Source organism: Carcharhinus amblyrhynchos, chromosome 9 (genome assembly GCF_965287045.1).
Source record: "Carcharhinus amblyrhynchos chromosome 9, sCarAmb.v2.hapA, whole genome shotgun sequence".
NCBI lineage: Eukaryota > Metazoa > Chordata > Chondrichthyes > Carcharhiniformes > Carcharhinidae > Carcharhinus > Carcharhinus amblyrhynchos.
In genome coordinates, this window is record NC_137332.1 from 56,124,068 (window position 1) to 56,142,557 (window position 18,490).

An 18,490-nucleotide genomic window follows, 5' to 3' on the forward strand; every position below is an offset into this window, starting at 1 on the left:
TAGGGAGGTGAAAATCACCCAGAGTTCCTGCTCCTAACCATTATCTATCTTGAATAATGTGTGTGCCTGCGCACCAGCACCCATATAGTTATGCAAAAGCATGAAATTGGGAATTGAGAAATAAGATGGCGGAATGGAAGAAGAAATTTCAAGAAAAACAGAAGTAAAATATAAATAACTTTGAAAAATGAGGCTTGCTAGGGTAATTGGGAAAATAGCAGAAGCAATCTTGTCCTTAAGCCTTTCTCATATTCTTCTTCGTGATTCAGTGGTAGAAGCTTGGAAGCAAATCTTAAGTATTTTGCATGATCCATTGAAGGGAAACAAAAGTTTAAGTCAACAACTCCTTCCTCCTACTTAGTAAATTGACAAACCAAGAACTAATAGCACAAAAAGACTATTAAGTTCATGGGTCATAATGAGCAATTTCAAGATGTCAACATACACACTCGAAAAAAAAAGTACAATAAAATAAGGCAAATACATACCAAAATATGGGTTTGTTTCCAGATGTCTTTGCATTGCAAAAATCAAGTTCCAGCCTGGTAAGAAAACAAGAACTGCCCCATCTACATCCAGTGTTTCAATGTACTTAAGTAAAGCTTCTATCAGTTCAAAAGGGGTCTCTTTTTCACTCATTTGAGCCATAGCACGTTTGGTTTCTGGCCCATAGTCATCACCACAGATATTGTTACAGTTCACCTAGTAAGGTAGAGATTCTTCATTAAATTCAAAAAACTCAACTGCAACATCAATAAACTGACATTATTTCAAACACAACCAATATCCATTTTATTTATTTGCTGGTGTCACAAATAAGCTTACATTAACACTGCAATGAAGTTACTGTAAAAATGCCCTAATCGTCACACTTGGCGCCTGTTTGGGTATATTGAGGGAGAGTTTAACATGGCCAATGCACCTAACCAGCACACCTTTCAGACAGTGGGAGGAAACTGGATCACCCGGAGGAAACTCACACAGGTATGGGGAGAATATGCAGATTCCGCACAGTGACCCAAGTTGGGAATCGAGCCTGGGTCCTTGGTGCCATGAGGCAACAGTGCTAATTAATGTGCCACCTTGTTGCCCAGAGATCCAAGCTGCTACCTGCAACTCCAAGAAAAGCATAAATTGCTCTATTTCTTTGCATAATTATATTAAATATATTTCTTTCTCATTTGATTACATTTTTCAACTTCAAATTTAGATCTTTAGGCAATAACAAATTCAAACCTCCAGTGCAATGTTTCAAATAAGATCCTGGATTGAAAGATGTAGAGTTTGCGTGAATTTCAGGTTTGTCAGATTGAATAAAGAGTGCAGGATTCAAAGCATCAAGAATAATTGCACACTGCCAACAGAAAGTTTAATAACAATATCTATTGCATTTTGTTACTCCTCATTAAAAAAAAGTGCCACTTTTGTGCAACTGCCAGTTGGAGGTGAGACAAGCAAATGTGACTCTGGATATAATGTACACTAAAACTTCTTCCACTAAAACTGCAAGGTGGATTCCATGAAGGCTTTGTTTTTCCAGTGATTAACTGAGGCATGCAGATATAAGTTCCTATGTTTGTTCATTGATCTATGCTGACCTGATCATAGCTGGGACAGCAGTAAATGTACTACATCTGCTCAGTACAATAGGTCCTCTGTGGAGGATTAGTGTTGATGTGGGTATGCCGGCGTTGGACTGGCGTAAACACAGTAAAAAGTCTGACAACACCAGGTTTTAGTCCAACCTATTTATTTGATAATATACTCACAAGCTTTCGAGGGGACTGCCTCTTTCCAGAGGCAGTCCCCTCGAAAGCTTGTGAGTATATTATCAAATAAATAGGTTGGACTAAAACCTGGTGTTGTCAGACTTTTTACTACAAGGATTAGTGTGACAGCCAAGCTGGTGTATGGAGAGGAATTACAGGGCTCTCCCACTAGAATAGTAATAGTAATTTACATATGCTATAAAAGCACAAGTTAAGAAAATTTGAACAGTTAAAAGATCCCAATCAGAACTCAGTTCTTTTTATACCTCCTCATCATCTCCACCACCATCCTCATCTTTATCTTTCTTTTTCTTGTCTCTTGGAGGAGGAACAAAACGAGTCATCTGTATGCAATCTTCTAAGAAATATTCTGAAATAATCAGCAAAGGTATTTAAAGCATGAAAATCATCAAGGCAGTTAGTAACATGAATATGAAATCTAAAAAGGCAGGACACTTTTTAACAATGGTGACAATCTACAGCAATTGCCATTGGTTTACGCTGCCTGACATAAAATTCAGAAATTTCTTGAAAATTTTTCAAAGTTCTGGGGATCATATTCCACTAGGGGAGCGCATTGGAAGGTAGGTCTGCTGAGGAACAGTGGAGGATCTTTAAGGAGATCTTTCTTGGTGCTCAGCAGAAATTTATTCCGATGGTTAAAAAGGATCGTAGGAGGAGAGATAATCAGCCGTGGATAACGAAGGAGGTAAACGAAAGTATTAAATTAAAAGCGGGTGCGTTTAGAGTAGCTAAGAGTAGTGGGCGAGAAGAGGGTTGGGAGAGGTTTAAATGTCAACAAAGAATGACAAAGAAGTTGACAAAGAAGGGTAGGATAAACTATGAAGCTGGGCTAGCGCTTAATATAAAAAAGGATAGTAAGAGTTTTTATAAATATATAAAAAGGAAGAGGCTAACTAGGGTGAACGTTGGACCCTTAGAGGATGAGAGGGGGGACTTAGTGGTAGGGGATGGGGGAATGGCTGAGGCCTCGAATAACTTTTTTGTTTCGGTCTTCACGGAGGAGGACGTGAATAATTTGCCGGGTGTTAGAGATGGAAAGGTGGTAGGACTGGAGGGCCTGAATGACATTATTGTTACTAGAGAGGCAGTGCTCGAAAGACTGGAAGGACTGATTGTGGACAAGTCCCCAGGACCGGATGGAATGCATCCAAGGGTTCTGAAAGAAATGGCGGAGGTGATAGTGGATGCCTTGGTGATTATTTTCCAAACCTCGCTGGATTCCGGGGAAGTGCCGGAAGATTGGAAAACGGCTAATGTTACGCCGTTGTTTAAGAAGGGTGGCAGGCAAAAGGCAGGGAATTATAGGCCGGTTAGTTTAACGTCTGTTGTAGGTAAAATGTTAGAATCCGTGATCAAGGAGAAAATAGCAAGGCATCTTGAGGAGAATTGTTTGATAGAGCAGACGCAGCACGGTTTCGTTAAGGGGAAGTCATGTCTGACGAATTTATTGGAGTTCTATGAGGACGTGTCTAGGGCGGTGGATGGAGGAGAGCCGGTGGATGTGGTCTTTCTGGATTTTCAGAAGGTGTTTGATAAGGTGCCGCACAAGACGTTATTACAGAAGGTCAGGGGGCATGGAGTTGGGGGTAGGGTGTTAGCGTGGATAGGGGATTGGCTGTCAAATAGGAGGCAGAGAGTGGGGGTCAATGGGTGCTATTCGGATTGGCGGTTGGTGACTAGTGGAGTGCCTCAGGGGTCGGTGCTGGGGCCTCAGCTATTTACCATTTATATAGATGATCTGGAGGAGGGAACCAAGTGTACGGTGTCGAAATTTGCTGATGACACCAAGATTGGTGGAACGGCAAATTGTGCGGAGGGTGTGGAGAGTCTGCAGAAGGATCTAGATAGGCTGGGCGAATGGGCCAGTAACTGGCAAATGGAATTTAATGTTGGCAAGTGTGAAGTTGTCCACTTTGGTAGGAATAATGGTAGGAAGGACTATTACTTACATGGCAAAAAACTGTAGCATACGACGGTGCAGAGGGACCTTGGGGTCCTTGTGCATGAGTCGCAAAAACCCAGCCTGCAGGTGCAGCAGGTGGTCAGGAAGGCTAATGGGATGCTGGCCTTCATAGCGAGGGGGATTGAATATAAAAGTAGGGAGGTCTTGCTGCAACTGTACAGGGCACTGGTGAGGCCGCAGCTGGAGTACTGCGTGCAGTTTTGGTTGCTGCACTTACGCAAGGGTATTCTGGCCTTGGAGGGAGTGAAAAGGAGGTTTACTAGGCTGATACCGGAGTTGAGGGGGTTGAACTATGAGGAGAGGCTGAATAAACTAGGCTTGTACTCGTTAGAGTTTAGAAGAATGAGGGGAGATCTCATTGAGACGTATAAGATGATGAATGGGATGGATAGGATAGAGGTGGAGAGGCTCTTCCCACTCAGAAAGGACAGTAGGACTAGAGGGCACAGCCTCAAGATAAAGGGGGGGCGGTTTAGAACAGAGGAGGAACTTCTTCACTCAAAGGGTGGTGAATCTCTGGAATTCTCTGCCCGTTGAAGTGGTGGAGGCTGCCTCGCTAAATATATTTAAGACGCGGGTTGATAGGTTTTTGATAGACAAGGGGATTAAGGGTTATGGGGAGAGGGCGGGAATGTGGAACTGAGATACGACAGATCAGCCATGATCTTATTGAATGGCGGGGCAGGCTCAAAGAGAGAGATGGCCCACTCCTGCTCCTATTTCTTATGTTCTTATTTTCTTACGATTTCATCAAATATTTATATTATTTTCTATACCTCTTGCATACAGCATTAAAACAAATACGACAATAAAATTTGAAAACAATTTGGTAGTCATTTTTTTAAAAAAAGCAACTATTTCATAAAACACTTTCAGCACTGAAGCACCCCTGTTGCTACAACTAAACCTCTTTCTCTAGAATGTCTAGTTTTTACAGTATATCAAAGTGTGATTTTTAATAACTTATTTTGATTAGACTTGTATGTTGAAGCATCAAAATGACTATGACAGTAATAGATCAATTATTCTTGCTAACCACCCATCTTAAAAGACAGTCCAACTGTACGAGGATTGATATGTCTTTAGTGTATAGATAACCTCAAATTAGCTTGGTGAATGATGCTGCCTAAAACCTATTCCAATAAAATTCTTCAGTGATTAAATTTACACAAACAACTAATCAAAAAGTGATACAAGTATGTATAACTTAAATTATACATAACCTCAAGTTACAAAATAAGTAACTATACATTAAGTATAATCCTTAATTTGCAGCTCATGTACAATGCATTCCACCAGGTTTTACGTACCTTGAACAGGAAACGTTCTTCCAAATACTTCAATTATTGGACAGTTAAAGTAATACTCTCTGAACATGGTGGTGTCAATAGTGGCAGACATGAGAATGACACGGATATCAGGATAAGTTTGAACAACATCCCGCAAAACCACAAGGAGAAAATCCGTCTGAAAGAGATTTAAGAAGTTTGGGATCCAATGAAAGCAGTTCACTACACAGGAGTTCACATTTGGGGAAAAAAAGCGATGGCTACCTTATGGCATATAAGTCCACCTTGGCAGCCTCTAAATATCTTTCCAAATAATACGCAAGTATAAAAATGTCAGCTACTGGTGTGGGTGGTCATCATTTTGAAATGTGAAGAGAAATACCAGCAGTAATTCATAGCAAATTAATGTGGCATAGTTTATTCAATTAATTACTTTTACAAAGATATCTCAGTCAAAGAAAAGGATTGCTCCAGAGAGACAACAGGGACTCAGTGGGCCAAATAGCCTGCTTCTGTGCTAAAAGGATAATGACTTTTTGTCCCCCTTTTTTCAATTTAACACATCTAATTTGCAGCCTTTTCACTTTGTCAAAGGTGCCTTGTGTTAAATAACCAAACATCTACACTAACAATGGTCAATGAAAAGTGGTGAATAACTGAATGTCTGCAAATTCTGATTATTCACATAACATGCATCTTAAAGCTAACAGACTTGATTGCATTCCATCTTACTCTCATCCCACCTAATACTACACAATTTCTGACATAGTGCTATCAGTCTCTGCAAATCTTTTGTGCAGCTTGCTTTTTCTTGCTGATGTTTCACTTTGGTTTCAATCGCTCTAGTTTAAACCCTCCCCAGTAGCACCAGCAAACATATTCTACAGCAATATTCTCAGTCAAATGAAGAAAATAAGACCAGGAAGGCTGATGAGGGCAGGGTGTGGATGCAGTCTATGTAGACTTCAGTTCCACAAAAGCTGCTTTGGAAGGTTAGATCATATAGAATCCAGGGAGACTGGCAAACTTGATATACAATTGACTTGATGGTAGGAAGCAGAGCGTAATGGTGGAAGGATGCTTGTCAGACTGGAGGCCTGTGACTAGTGGTATGCCTCAGGGATCAGTGCTGGGCCCATTGCTGTTTATTATCTATATCAACAATTTATGAGAATGTACAAGGCATGATCAGTAAGTTTGCAGATGACACTAAAATAGGTGGTATTGTAGACAGCGATGGTGGTCATCAAAAATTGCAGCAGGATTTTGATCAGCTGGGGAAATGGGTCGAGAAATGGCGAGTGGAGTTCAATACAGATAGGTGTGAGCATTTTGAATGGTAGGACCCTAAGAAGTACCATGGAACAAAGGGTCCTTGGAGTTCAGGTGCATGGTTCTCTAAAGGTGGAGTCACAGTGAAGGCAGCTTTTGACATGCTGGCCTTCATCAGTCAGGGCACTGAGTACAGAAGTTGGGTAGTTATGTTGCAGTCCTACAGGATGTTGGTGAGATTGCACTTGGATGGCCTTAGTTTTGGTCATCTTGCTATAGGAAAAATATTATTAAACTGGAGAGTGCAGAAGAGGTTTACAAGGATATTGTTGGGACTGAACTACAGGAAGATTAGACAGGCTAGGACTTTTTTCTTTGGAGCGTAGGAGACTGAGGAGTGATCTTAAAAAGGTGTATAAGATCATGAGTGGCATGGATAGGGTGAATGCACTCAAACTTTTCCTAGGGTTGAGGAATTGAGAACTAAAGGGCATAGGTTTAAATTAAGAGGGGAAAGAATTAATGGGAACCTGAGAACGTTTGTGGAATGAGCTGCCACAGGAGTGGTTGAGGCAGGGACATGGACAGCATTTAAAATGCATTTGCATACATGGATAGGAAAGGTTTACAGGGATATTGGCCAAATGCAGGCAAGTGGGGTTAGCTTAGATGGGCATTTTGGTTGGCATGGACCACTTTGGGCCAAAGGGCCTGTCTCCATGCCATTGATTCTATGAGTCTAAGAATAATGCTGACATGAATTGAAGTTTTGTTCTGGACATGGGGATAATTTATCCCAAACAATATAGGACAGGTATTAGCATACAACACAATAAAGCAGTGTCTCATGTGTGGCTTTGCTCAGCTAAGATTCTGGCTGATAATCTGGAAAAAATGGTTGAAACACTGCTGCACCGTTAACTTCTGGGACTTGCTGTAGATTTTACACAGAATGAGACCTTGACAAAGGGATTGCCATTAAATATGTGCAGGAGCTTGCAAAAATCTGGGCCTTCTGAATTGGAATCTGTAGCCAACACAGAATGCTATTTTTGCCAATTCTGTAGAACGATGCAAAAACAAATGGACTTGATGTCTGCAGAGGCATACTTCCCTGACTGGGGATGGTGTCTACAGCATATAGAATGTAAGACAACTGACAGGAAAAGAAATCCCCATCAAAAAAATTGAAATGACAGAAAAGAACATTAAAGTGGAGGACAGATACATTGGATGTCCAACTGGAAGCAAAAAATGTGCAAATACTCACATTAATGTCCCTCTCATGGATTTCATCCACTATTACATGGCTTATACCACGAAGGCCAGCTTCTAATTTCCTTAGCAGTACACCTAAGTTAACAACAATCATCAATTTCATTAAGTACAAAGAAATCTATTTGACATTTATGTCAAGCTTTCAGGTAGATTGCATCAGGTCACTCCTGGTCTACTAAAAGATGAGACATCATTTTTGCAACCTACACAGGCTCTGCTGAGAATTTCTGTAATATATATACAGGCAGCTTTCTCTGTACTCACACTAGCCTTCTATTAATTTTCAAAATCCTACCACAGAATCAGAGAATGGTGAGACCATACAACCTGTTGTGTCTGGAAGAGCAACTCACCCAATCCCACTCTCCCTATAATCCTGATTTTTTTTTCCCTCTTCAAATATTGATCCACTTATGTTTTGAAAGCCATCATTGAATTTGCCTCCACTACACACTCAGGAAAATGCATTTGAGATCTAACCACTTGCTGTATTGATCAAATTTCCTCATTTTTGTTCCAGGCGATAAAACACTCCACTTTCAAAAGCAAAATATCCTGAATTGGATTCTCAGCAAGTCAAATGGGAAATAAAAACAGAAAATACTGGACTAACTCCAGGGAGAACTGGCAAACTTGATATACAATTGGCTTGATGGTAGGAAGCAGAGCGTAATGGTGGAAGGATGCTTGTCAGACTGGAGGCCTGTGACTAGTGGTATGCCTCAGGGATCAGTGCTGGGCCCATTGCTGTTTATTATCTATATCAACAATTTATGAGAATGTACAAGGCATGATCAGTAAGTTTGCAGATGACACTAAAATAGGTGGTATTGTAGACAGCGATGGTGGTCATCAAAAATTGCAGCAGGATTTTGAAATGGGTCGAGAAATGGCAAGTGGAGTTTACAGATAGGTGTGAGCATTTTGAATGGTAGGACCCTAAGAAGTTCCATAGGTCTGGCAGCATCCATGGAGAGAGAAACAGTTAACATTTTGAGTCCATCTGACCCTTCTATAGAACTGAAAAGTGATTAAAAAGATATGATTAATTATGTACGGGGGAGGGGGTGGGTCAGAATGGGAAGTCAATGATAGACTGGAACTAAAGATAGATTGTTAATGGTGTCATAGACATGAAACAAAGGGGCTGTTAATGGTGCCACTGGGAACTGAAAAGTGACAATAGTGACAAAGGTAGGATAGCAGGATGTTTAATAGGAAAACAAAGGTCAGTTCAGTGCTCAGTGGGGGCAAAGCGGAAGAACAAGGAATAGTGACCATGTGGGGGAGGGGTGAGTAGCATTGGAACAAGCCAGAGAAACTGAGGCAGGGGAGGGGGTGTGTGTAGAATTCAAACATTTAGTTCAGTGGGCTGTAACATGCCCAATTGGAAGATAAGGTGTTGCTCTCCCACTTTGCTTCACTGGAGCAGTGCATCAGGCTGAGGACTAACAGTGGGCACATGGGCAGTCACCTCATGTGGATTTCAACTGAAGTTCCATCCTTCATGATTTGAATCCACCTAGGATTACAGATATCTCCATGACATACAATGCTCCTCAGACTGCTATTCTCACTGCATTTGGAGATCTACACAGTACCATATGCCACCAGCAGCACCCAAAGTCATACTTATCACTAATTTCATTTCATTCTTCACATCACCCAACACGAACAAAAAGCTCTCTTTCTTTCAGGTATTAAAGAATGCAAGCTCCAGCGACTTACTGATCCCAATGTCGATCCAACACCTCCACACTTTTCTCGTCCTTCTGATCCTATCCTTCTTCCAATCTCAGTCCTTGCTATGTATTCATAATGACCTCTGACCTTCTCCTCTCTGATGTCAAACATTCAGTACTCAGCAAAGGACTCCACTTTATCTCGTTACACCCTTACCTGATGAGCTGCAGGTTGGCACTACGCTGAACTCTTCTTGTTGCCTTCACTTCCATGCTCACTTCTTTGGGCGGGAGAACGTACCTGATTCAATGGACTTTTTCATCAGCCTCCAGTCTTCTCCCTCTAACCTCCGACCAGTCTTCGATCTTTTCATTGAGAACTGGTGGAGCAGCCTTGACTGGCTCAATTTTTCGTACCCACGACAATGTGACTCCTTCTGAACTTGCTACACTCCATTTTCTCAAGTCCAATCCTGACTGGGTTATCAAACTTGCTGACAAGGGTACTGGTGTTGCTTGTATTGTCTGGCAGACTGACCTTTACCATGCAGAGGCTGAGCCAACTTTGACATTTCCTCCTACCTCCCATTGGACCATGGCCCCACCACTGAACACGAAGCCATTGTTTCCAGGACTGTCACCGACCTCAACACCTCTGGAAATCTTCCCTCCACAGCTGCCAACCTCTTGGTCCTCCAACCCTACACAGTTCACTCCTTCTTGGTTCTCAAAGGCCACAACAAGGGCTGCCCAGGAAGGCTCATCATATCAGCCTGTTTCTGGTCACTCTTTCTTTCCCTATCTTGACTCAATTTTCATTGTCCCTTGTCCAGTCTCTTCTGCATTTGTGATTCCTCTGATGCCGTACGTCACATCAATAATTTCCACTTCTTGCCCCAATCACTGCCACTTCACAATGGACTTCCAATTCTTCTACATTTCCACCCCACTTCAGGAGGTTCCAAGGGCTTTCCACTTCTTCCTCAAGCAGTGATCTGAACAATCCCCATCCATCATTACTCTCCTCTGCCTAGGCGAGCTCATTCTCTCACTTAAAAATTAATCCTTTAACTTATTTCACTTCCTGCAAATACAAAGTGTGGCAATGGGTACTCGCATGGGCATTGTCTTTTGCCTGGATTTCATGGAGGATATGAAACATCCCTTGTTCCAGTCTTACTCCGGTCCTTCCCCACAACTCTTTCTCCACTACATCGATGACTATAAATCGGTGTCACTTCATGCTTTCATCTAGACCTGGAAAAAACAATTGAATTTGCTTCCAATTTTCCACCCCTCTCAAGCCTTCACATGATCTATCTTCGTCACTCTCCTTTCTTGACCCCACTCTGTCTCTACTTCTAGTGATAGACTGACCATCAATATTCATTACAAAACTACTGACTCCCACAACTACCTCAACAACAGCTCCTCACACCCCACTCCTTGTAAGGACTGCATCCCAATCTTTCAGTTTCTTTTTCTCCACTGCATCTGTTCTGATGATGCCACCTTCGAAAACAGTGCTTCAGTCTTGTTTTCCTTTTTCCTCAATAGAGGTTTCCTCCCCACCAATGAGTTAAACACAACTGTGTTCAACTCATCTCCCACACCTCTGCCCTCACCGCTTCCCCTACCCACCTCCAGAACCGTGACAGAGTCCCTTCTGCTCTCACTTTCAACTCCACAGTTATACTCAAAGGATCATCCTCTGCCATTTCCTGCATGATGTCATCAATTACACATCTTCTCCCATTATCAGCATTCCACCAGTACCACTCCCTCCTTGACATATGTCCACTCCTCCATTGCACCCAACCCTTCATCCCTTTCCCATGCCATTGCAGAAGCTGCAACATTTGCTCCTTTACCTCCTCCCTTCTCACTGTTCTAGAGCTTAAACACTCCTTTCAGGTTAAAACTGAATTTCACTTGCATCTCCTTCAACTGGGTCTGCTGTATTCACTGCTCCCTATGCAGTCTTCTCTACGTTGCGGAGACTGGTGACTACTTTGCAAAACATCTTCACTTTGTCCACAAGCATGACCTCAACCTTCCGGTCACTTACAATTTCAACTTAGCACTTTGTCCTCATGCCTAAGTCTGTCCTTTCTGTGATGCTCCAGTGAAGCCCAATGTAAACCAGAAAACCACCTCACCCTCCAGTTAGGCATGTTACAGTCCTCTGGATTCAACAAGTAATTCAATAATTTTGACCCTCCATCATGACTCCCCCAAACCTGTTTTCTGTCTGAGTTTCCCTGGCTTGTCTCGGCACTACCCACCCCTTTAAATCTATGAAAATTAATCTTATATGTAGCCTGCAGACTCTCTGATACAAAGCAAAGTAACCCACAAAGGGAAAAGGGCCGGACATTATTGGATGGGTAGTTAAGTGAGACGGATTATCTTGGGCTACAAGAAGAAATAGACAAAATGGTCAAAGGAGCAAATAAGTGGCAGATGGAATTTAACCCTGAAAAGTGTGAGGCAACACACTTTCGAAGAATTTGACATGAATGGTAGGATACTCTGGAATGGTAGGATAGAGGAAGCTCTGTGGAACAAAGGGACCTTGGCATATTTGACCGCAGGTCTTTGAAGGAAGGGTATGTTAGTAGATTGCTGAAGAAAAGCATATGGGACACCTATCTTTATCAATCAAGGCACAGATTACAAAAGCAGAGAAATCATGTTGGAATTGGTGAGGCCACAGCTAGAGTATGTGTGCAGTTCTACTTGCCACATTATTGAAAGGATGTGATGGCTGTGGAGGGGATGCAGAGGAGATTCACCAGGATGCTGTTTGGGATGGAACATTTAGGTTAGGAGAGTTTCGATAGGCTTGGGTTGTTTTCATTAGAACAGACACAACTGAGGGGCGACCTGATTGAGGTTTTTCACGATTATGAGAGACATGGACAGAGTGGATAAAGAGCAGCTATTCCCCTTAGTTGAAGAGTCAGTCACAAGGAGACATAGATTGAAGGTCTAGAGGGAATGGGCGGGGTGGGGGGGAGAGAGAGAAGAGAGAGAGAGAATGTGAGGAAAAATTTTTCTACCCAGAAGGTGGTGACGGTCTGGCATGTGCTGCCTAGGAGGATGGTAGACACGAATTGCCTCACATCCTTTAAAAAGTATCTGGATGAGCACTTGGCACATCGTAACACTCAGGGCTCTGGGCAAAGTGCTGGCAGATGGGATGAGGTGTGAATTCAGGTGTTTCTAATGCATCAGGTGTGAACGCAACAGGCCAAAGGGTCTCTTCTGTGCTGAATGATTCTGTGATTGTTGCTCAGGAACCCCTTCAGTCAGCTTAACATTTAATTTCAATGGGATCTTTTAAAAGTACAACTGCGTTCTAATTTTCCCCAGATACCAACCATCCCTTACTTAGATGAGAATGTCTCAACAGCTCTTTACTCAAAACCAAAACAAAATTTTGAAATTTGCTTGTTAGCTTTATATTTTCTGACAAAACAATTTTATTACAAGACAGCTATCTTGCAATGCAATACTAACCTACAGTACAGAACATTATGCTGCCATGTGGTCTTGGCAATATGGATTCAAAACGAACACTGTAACCACAACTCTTGCCTAATTCTTCTCCACGTTCACAACCAACACGTTCTGCAACTGACACAGCACTAATGCGTCGAGGCTGGAAAATAATACAAAAGGCAATTAAATATAGGTTTGCAAACATAAATTTCCAGTAGCAGAAAGTTTCAATGCCCAAAACATCAACTTGCATTCTTTCAACATATGCTACGAACCAGCTTGCAGAATTTTAAAAATGCACTGTATTAATTATTTTGAAAACCCAAAACAATCTGACTGAATACATTAAAAATCCATTAACATGTCTGCATGCGCAAAAATACTCATTAAATCTAAATTTGAAATGTAGGCTGCAATAGTAATTTAGTCTTATTCTACAAGCAGTCAACTACGAACCACCTGCACACATTATGTTGATTTGAGTAACCTAAGATATCAAAATGGCATTCCTTTACAAGGGAGTTTTTTTGGGAGGTGGTGGGTTTGGAAGAGTAATTTTTCTGGCATCAGAATGTTTTAATTATAAGAGTCTCCAAAACCACATCAATTTTTACGTGCCTAACGTAGAATGAACTCTATAGTTATCTGAACCCAGAGGACTTGGGTGAGGTTCTAATCAGGTCTGAAACTGCAGCTACTAACAGACAGCACCACAATCTTCCCGTTATCTACCCAAGTTGAATCACCCACCTACTACACAATTATCTGGAATCAAATGGACAGGTTCATCCCTTTGGAGATGGTCTATAAAGCGAATAAGTATATTTCTCATAGATACAACTCTCAGGCTAGGAAGGCGTTTGTCTGGGGTAAGGGGAGATACGAAGAAGTCAGGAAGTTACTTGGACAAATAAACTGGAAGGAGGCGTTCTTAGGGAAAGGTACCGAAGGAAGGTGGCAGATATTCAAGGAATGTGTGTCTAGAGCTCTGAATGACAACGTTCCGATGAGACGAGGGGGGTTTGGTGGGTCGAGGGAACCGTGGTGCACAAAGGATGTGTTGAACCTAGTCAGGAAGAAAAGGAAGGTGTACAAGAGGTTCAGGGAATTAGGAGATGTTAAAGATCTTGAGGAGTATAAGGACTGTAGGAGGGAACTTAAAAGGGAAATTAGGAGAGCCAGAAGGGGTCATGAGAAGACCTTGGCGAGTAAGATTAAGGAGAATCCCAAGGCCTTCTATAAATATGTGAAAGGTAAAAGGATAAGAAGAGAAGGGATAGGACCGATAAAAGGTGAGGGGGGAAAAGTTTGTGTGGAACCAGAAGAAATGGCGGAGGTGCTTAACGAGTACTTCGCCTCAGTATTCACGGTGGAAGCCGATCTGGGAGATTTTGTTATGGATTTGCAGCAGATGGAAAGGATTGAGTACGTGAATATTAAGGAGGAGGATGTGTTGGAACTTTTGAATTCTATCAAGGTAGATAAGTCGCCGGGACCAGATGGGATGTACCCCAGGATACTGTGGGAGGCGAGGGAAGAGATTGCAGAGCCCCTGGCGATGATCTTTGCGTCGTCAATGGAGACGGGAGAGGTTCCAGAGGATTGGAGGATTGCGGATGTAGTTCCTATTTTTAAGAAAGGGAACAGAGATAGCCCGGGAAATTACCGACCGGTGAGTCTGACCTCAGTGGTTGGTAAGCTGATGGAGAGGCTTCTGAGGGACAAGATTTACGAACATTTGGAGAGGTTTGACATGATCAGGAATAGTCAGCATGGATTTGTCAAGGGCAGGTCGTGCCTTACAAGCCTAGTTGAGTTCTTCGATAATGTGACTGAACACATTGACGAAGGAAGTGCCGTGGACGTAGTGTACATGGACTTCAGCAAGGCGTTTGATAAGGTCCCCCATGCAAGACTTCTTGAGAAGGTGAGAGGGCATGGGATCCAAGGGCCTTTGGCCTTGTGGATCCAGAACTGGCTTGCCTGCAGAAGGCAGAGAGTGGTTGTGGATGGGGCTTTTTCTGAATGGAGGTCAGTCACCAGCGGAGTGCCTCAAGGATCTGTTCTGGGACCCTTGTTGTTTGTCATTTTCATAAATGACCTGGATGAGGAAGTGGAGGGATGGGTAAGTAAGTTCGCTGATGACACGAAGGTCGGTGGTGTTGTGGATGATCTGGAAGGATGGCAAAAGTTGCAGCAGGACATAGATAGGATGCAGGACTGGGCGGAGAAGTGGCAGATGGACTTCAACGCGGATAAATGTGTTGTCGTCCATTTTGGCAGAACCAACGGGATGAACGAGTACACTATTAAGGGCAGAAGTCTGAGTAGTGTTGAGGAGCAGAAGGATCTTGGGGTCCGGGTCCACAGGACTCTTAAATCGGCCTCGCAGGTGGAGGAGGTGGTCAAGAAGGCGTATGGTGTACTGGCCTTCATTAATCGAGGGATTGAGTTTAGGAGTCGGGAGGTAATGCTGGAACTTTATAAGACCCTTGTCAGGCCTCATTTGGAGTATTGTGCGCAGTTCTGGTCGCCTCACTATAGGAAAGATGTAGAAGCTATTGAAAGGGTGCAGAGGAGATTTACAAGGATGTTGCCTGGACTGGGAGGCATGCCTTATGAAGTTAGGTTGAGGGAGCTGGGACTCTTTTCCCTGGAGAGACGAAGGTTGAGAGGCGACCTGATAGAAGTTTACAAAATGTTGAGAGGAATAGATAGGGTGGACTCTCAGAGGCTATTTCCCCGGTTTGAAATGGTCGCTACGAGAGGACACAGATTTAAGGTGCGGGGAGGGAGGTTCAGAAGTGATGTTAGGGGTAAGTTTTTCACTCAGAGGGTGGTGAGTGAATGGAATCGGCTGCCGTCAGTGGTGGTGGAGGCGAACTCGCTGGGGTCTTTTAAAAGACTTCTGGATGAGTATATGGGGTTTAATGAGATTGAGGGTTATAGATAGGTCTGTAGGTTGGTAGGTGATGTGGTCGGCGCAACTTGTGGGCCGAAGGGCCTGTTTGTGCTGTAGTGTTCTATGTTCTATGTTCTATGTTCTAATATTTCTCACGCACCTGTGTGACTACAATGTTACACTCAGAACCTCTGCCACTTCTAATGTAGTCATCCAGGATATACTGAGGGACTTGAGTAGTTTTACCACACCCAGTTTGGCCTCGAATAATGATTACTGGACTACAGCTGACTGATTTAAGGATTTCATTTTCAAAATTTTTGACTGGTAACTGGCTTCTTTCATTCAGTATCTGTAGTGAGACAAAACACAATTGTCAATACTCAACTTTTGATTTAAAAACACAAGCTTAAAAAAGGACATGCTATTGAACTTGTTTCACCCTCACAAGGGCACACTGGCCCAAAAGTCTGATACAATTTAGAACAAGAACCTACTGATGAAGCAACAACCAGCATTTATAGAGCACCTTTAGTGTGGCAAAACATCACAAAGCATTTCACAGCAGCATTATTAAACAAAATGTGACACCAAGATGCATCAGGAGATATTAGGACACGGGATCAATATTTTGGTCAAAAGGGTTGGCTTTAAGGAGCACTTCAGAAAGTGAACGTCAGATTTTGGAAGGGAATTCAAGATCTCAGGACCCAGCCAACTGATCGCACAGCAAAGATTAAAATTGTGGATTTATATGAATTGGAGGAACACATCAATTTCAGAGAATTGTAAAGTTGGAAGCAACAGAGGTGGGGAGGGAGTGAACAAGGCCATGGGGAGATCTGAATTTTAAAATTTAATTCCCATGTTAAGTTCAGGTAAGCTGTAAAGAGTGAAATTAGTACTGGTTTAGAAACAAAATTGCTTCCCGTGCTCCACCTTTCTGATAACGATCATTTTTTGTTAGCAATTTTGGAATCAGAATCCAGTGCTCAGCTAGTAGTGAAGACTTTGCATAGTCATAATAATGACAGAAATTTCTAACTGGAAAAGGGTGACATTAAAAAAAAACAAAAAAAGGCAACTTGAAGTGAAATTGTGAACATAAGTAGTGGGCACATGTGTGATTTTTAATATAAGTACTTATAAAGTACTTAGGAAGGGTTTCAAAGTCTTGGATTAAGAGACAGAGATTCATTGAGATGATTATGTCTCATTCAATAGGGTGCACTTCTGAAAATACTGTATTCCTCCTCAGTATTGCACGGAATTGTCAGTCTCGATTGTGTGCTTAAACCCCGAATGAGCCTGAACTCAATTTTTAATTAAGAGATGAATGTGCTGGGTACTATGCAAAACTGTCAAATGATTCAACACCAGGTCAGTGCTCAAAAATAACAGCTGATGTTATTATGCAACAAAACTAAAAGTATACACAAGAAAGGAAAAATAGTACATACGTGTTGCAGGTTGCTATCATTCTGCATCTGGTAATGTAGCTCATTCTTTAAGTCTGCACTGATTTGTTCTGGTGTTGCCTACAGAAAATACAATTGAGTTACAATGGCACTTCTAATTAATGTGGCTGCCTAGGACAAAAATGTTGTTAAAGGTAAGTAAAAAAAAATTTTAAAAAGCACCTCTCTTTTCACCTTCAAAGTCGCTAGGACTGTTGAAATTAATAAACTAGTTGACAGCGTTACTGTGGTAATTGATACTATCCACTCTTTGAGTACTGTGTGTGCGCACGCGTGTGTGTGCATGCATGTGGGCAGAGCTTGTGGGGAGAGGAATGTGGTCATGTTCAAAGCAGTGTTTTTAATGAGCTCCTTTTGTGTTAAATTGGAAAGCTGAAGTTACACACGTGCTAGGAGTATTGCTGATTACACAACACGGTTCCACAATAACAGATAATGCAAATTTTAGTGAAATCAGAATATGGTATGCCATTACATCAATAAATTCAAGTTTCCAAATGCAAAGAGTAATTTATGACTAGGATCTTCTAATGAAATGTTGAGACTGAATTTTAAAAGATTTGCTTGAAAACTTAATCTGCATATTTAGTATAACAGAATAAGTTTTATCAACACCCTTATATGGAGAACAAAATGGTGCTCCCCTCTTAGGGTGGCATGAAATTCATAACAAGGGAGATTCCACCACTCCCATTTCATCTTTATTGGAAATATAATTTTTGAATGGAAAGTCTAAATCAAACAGTGATGCTGCTGCATGGTTTTCCTGCAAGGCACTGTCGTACTGGTCAGCCTGTCATCAAAGTTCCAAACCAGCCAGACAAACTTTACTGAGCTAGAGAATCTAATGGCCTTCCTCATTAGTTTATTCCTTGTATAAGAGAACTTTACTGCTTTTTGTGTAATGTGAAACAAAACCTGCTGTTTCTCTAGATTTACAAAAGAACTCCTCCACCCATCTCTCCAACCCACAGTACTTTCAATTCCAAAAATACAAGGAAATTTTCTCTGATGAGTTATTAGTTTCCGAGCACTTCACTGCAAAGTGCCCATTTTAAAGCCACAGGAATCTTACTATCCTTACCCCTACCAATGCTTTCTGATGGACAGGTTTATGAAAGATATTAGATTGTTTATATATGGCCAACAAAAACCACTATTGCTGTGATAGCTCAAAGCCTGCCATTTGACAGGTATGATTTGTTACAGAGAACTTGTTAGTGACTTCCAATGTTTCCCATTCCTTGATCCAAAGGAGCTCTGCTGGTGGATCTTGCTTGGGGTGGGTGCTCCATAAAGGGGACTAAAGATGGACGGTAGGTGGGTTGA

The 18,490-nt window shown here is 42.0% G+C and overlaps 1 protein-coding gene across 3 annotated transcripts in view; it reads right to left on the bottom strand.

Moving 5' to 3' along the window:
* The window catches only part of dhx9 (DEAH (Asp-Glu-Ala-His) box helicase 9), a 74,572-nt gene that overhangs the window by 18,289 nt on the left and 37,793 nt on the right, over positions 1-18,490 (bottom strand). For all 3 annotated transcript variants that reach the window (XM_080195716.1, XM_080195715.1, XM_080195717.1), the window contains 7 exons: positions 17,144-17,221; positions 15,844-16,035; positions 12,800-12,941; positions 7,588-7,670; positions 5,067-5,223; positions 2,036-2,139; positions 489-702 (listed from right to left, as the gene is read on the bottom strand). In XM_080195716.1, coding sequence (XP_080051842.1) covers positions 489-702; positions 2,036-2,139; positions 5,067-5,223; positions 7,588-7,670; positions 12,800-12,941; positions 15,844-16,035; positions 17,144-17,221 — 970 coding nt within the window. The remainder of the gene's footprint in view (positions 1-488; positions 703-2,035; positions 2,140-5,066; positions 5,224-7,587; positions 7,671-12,799; positions 12,942-15,843; positions 16,036-17,143; positions 17,222-18,490) is intronic.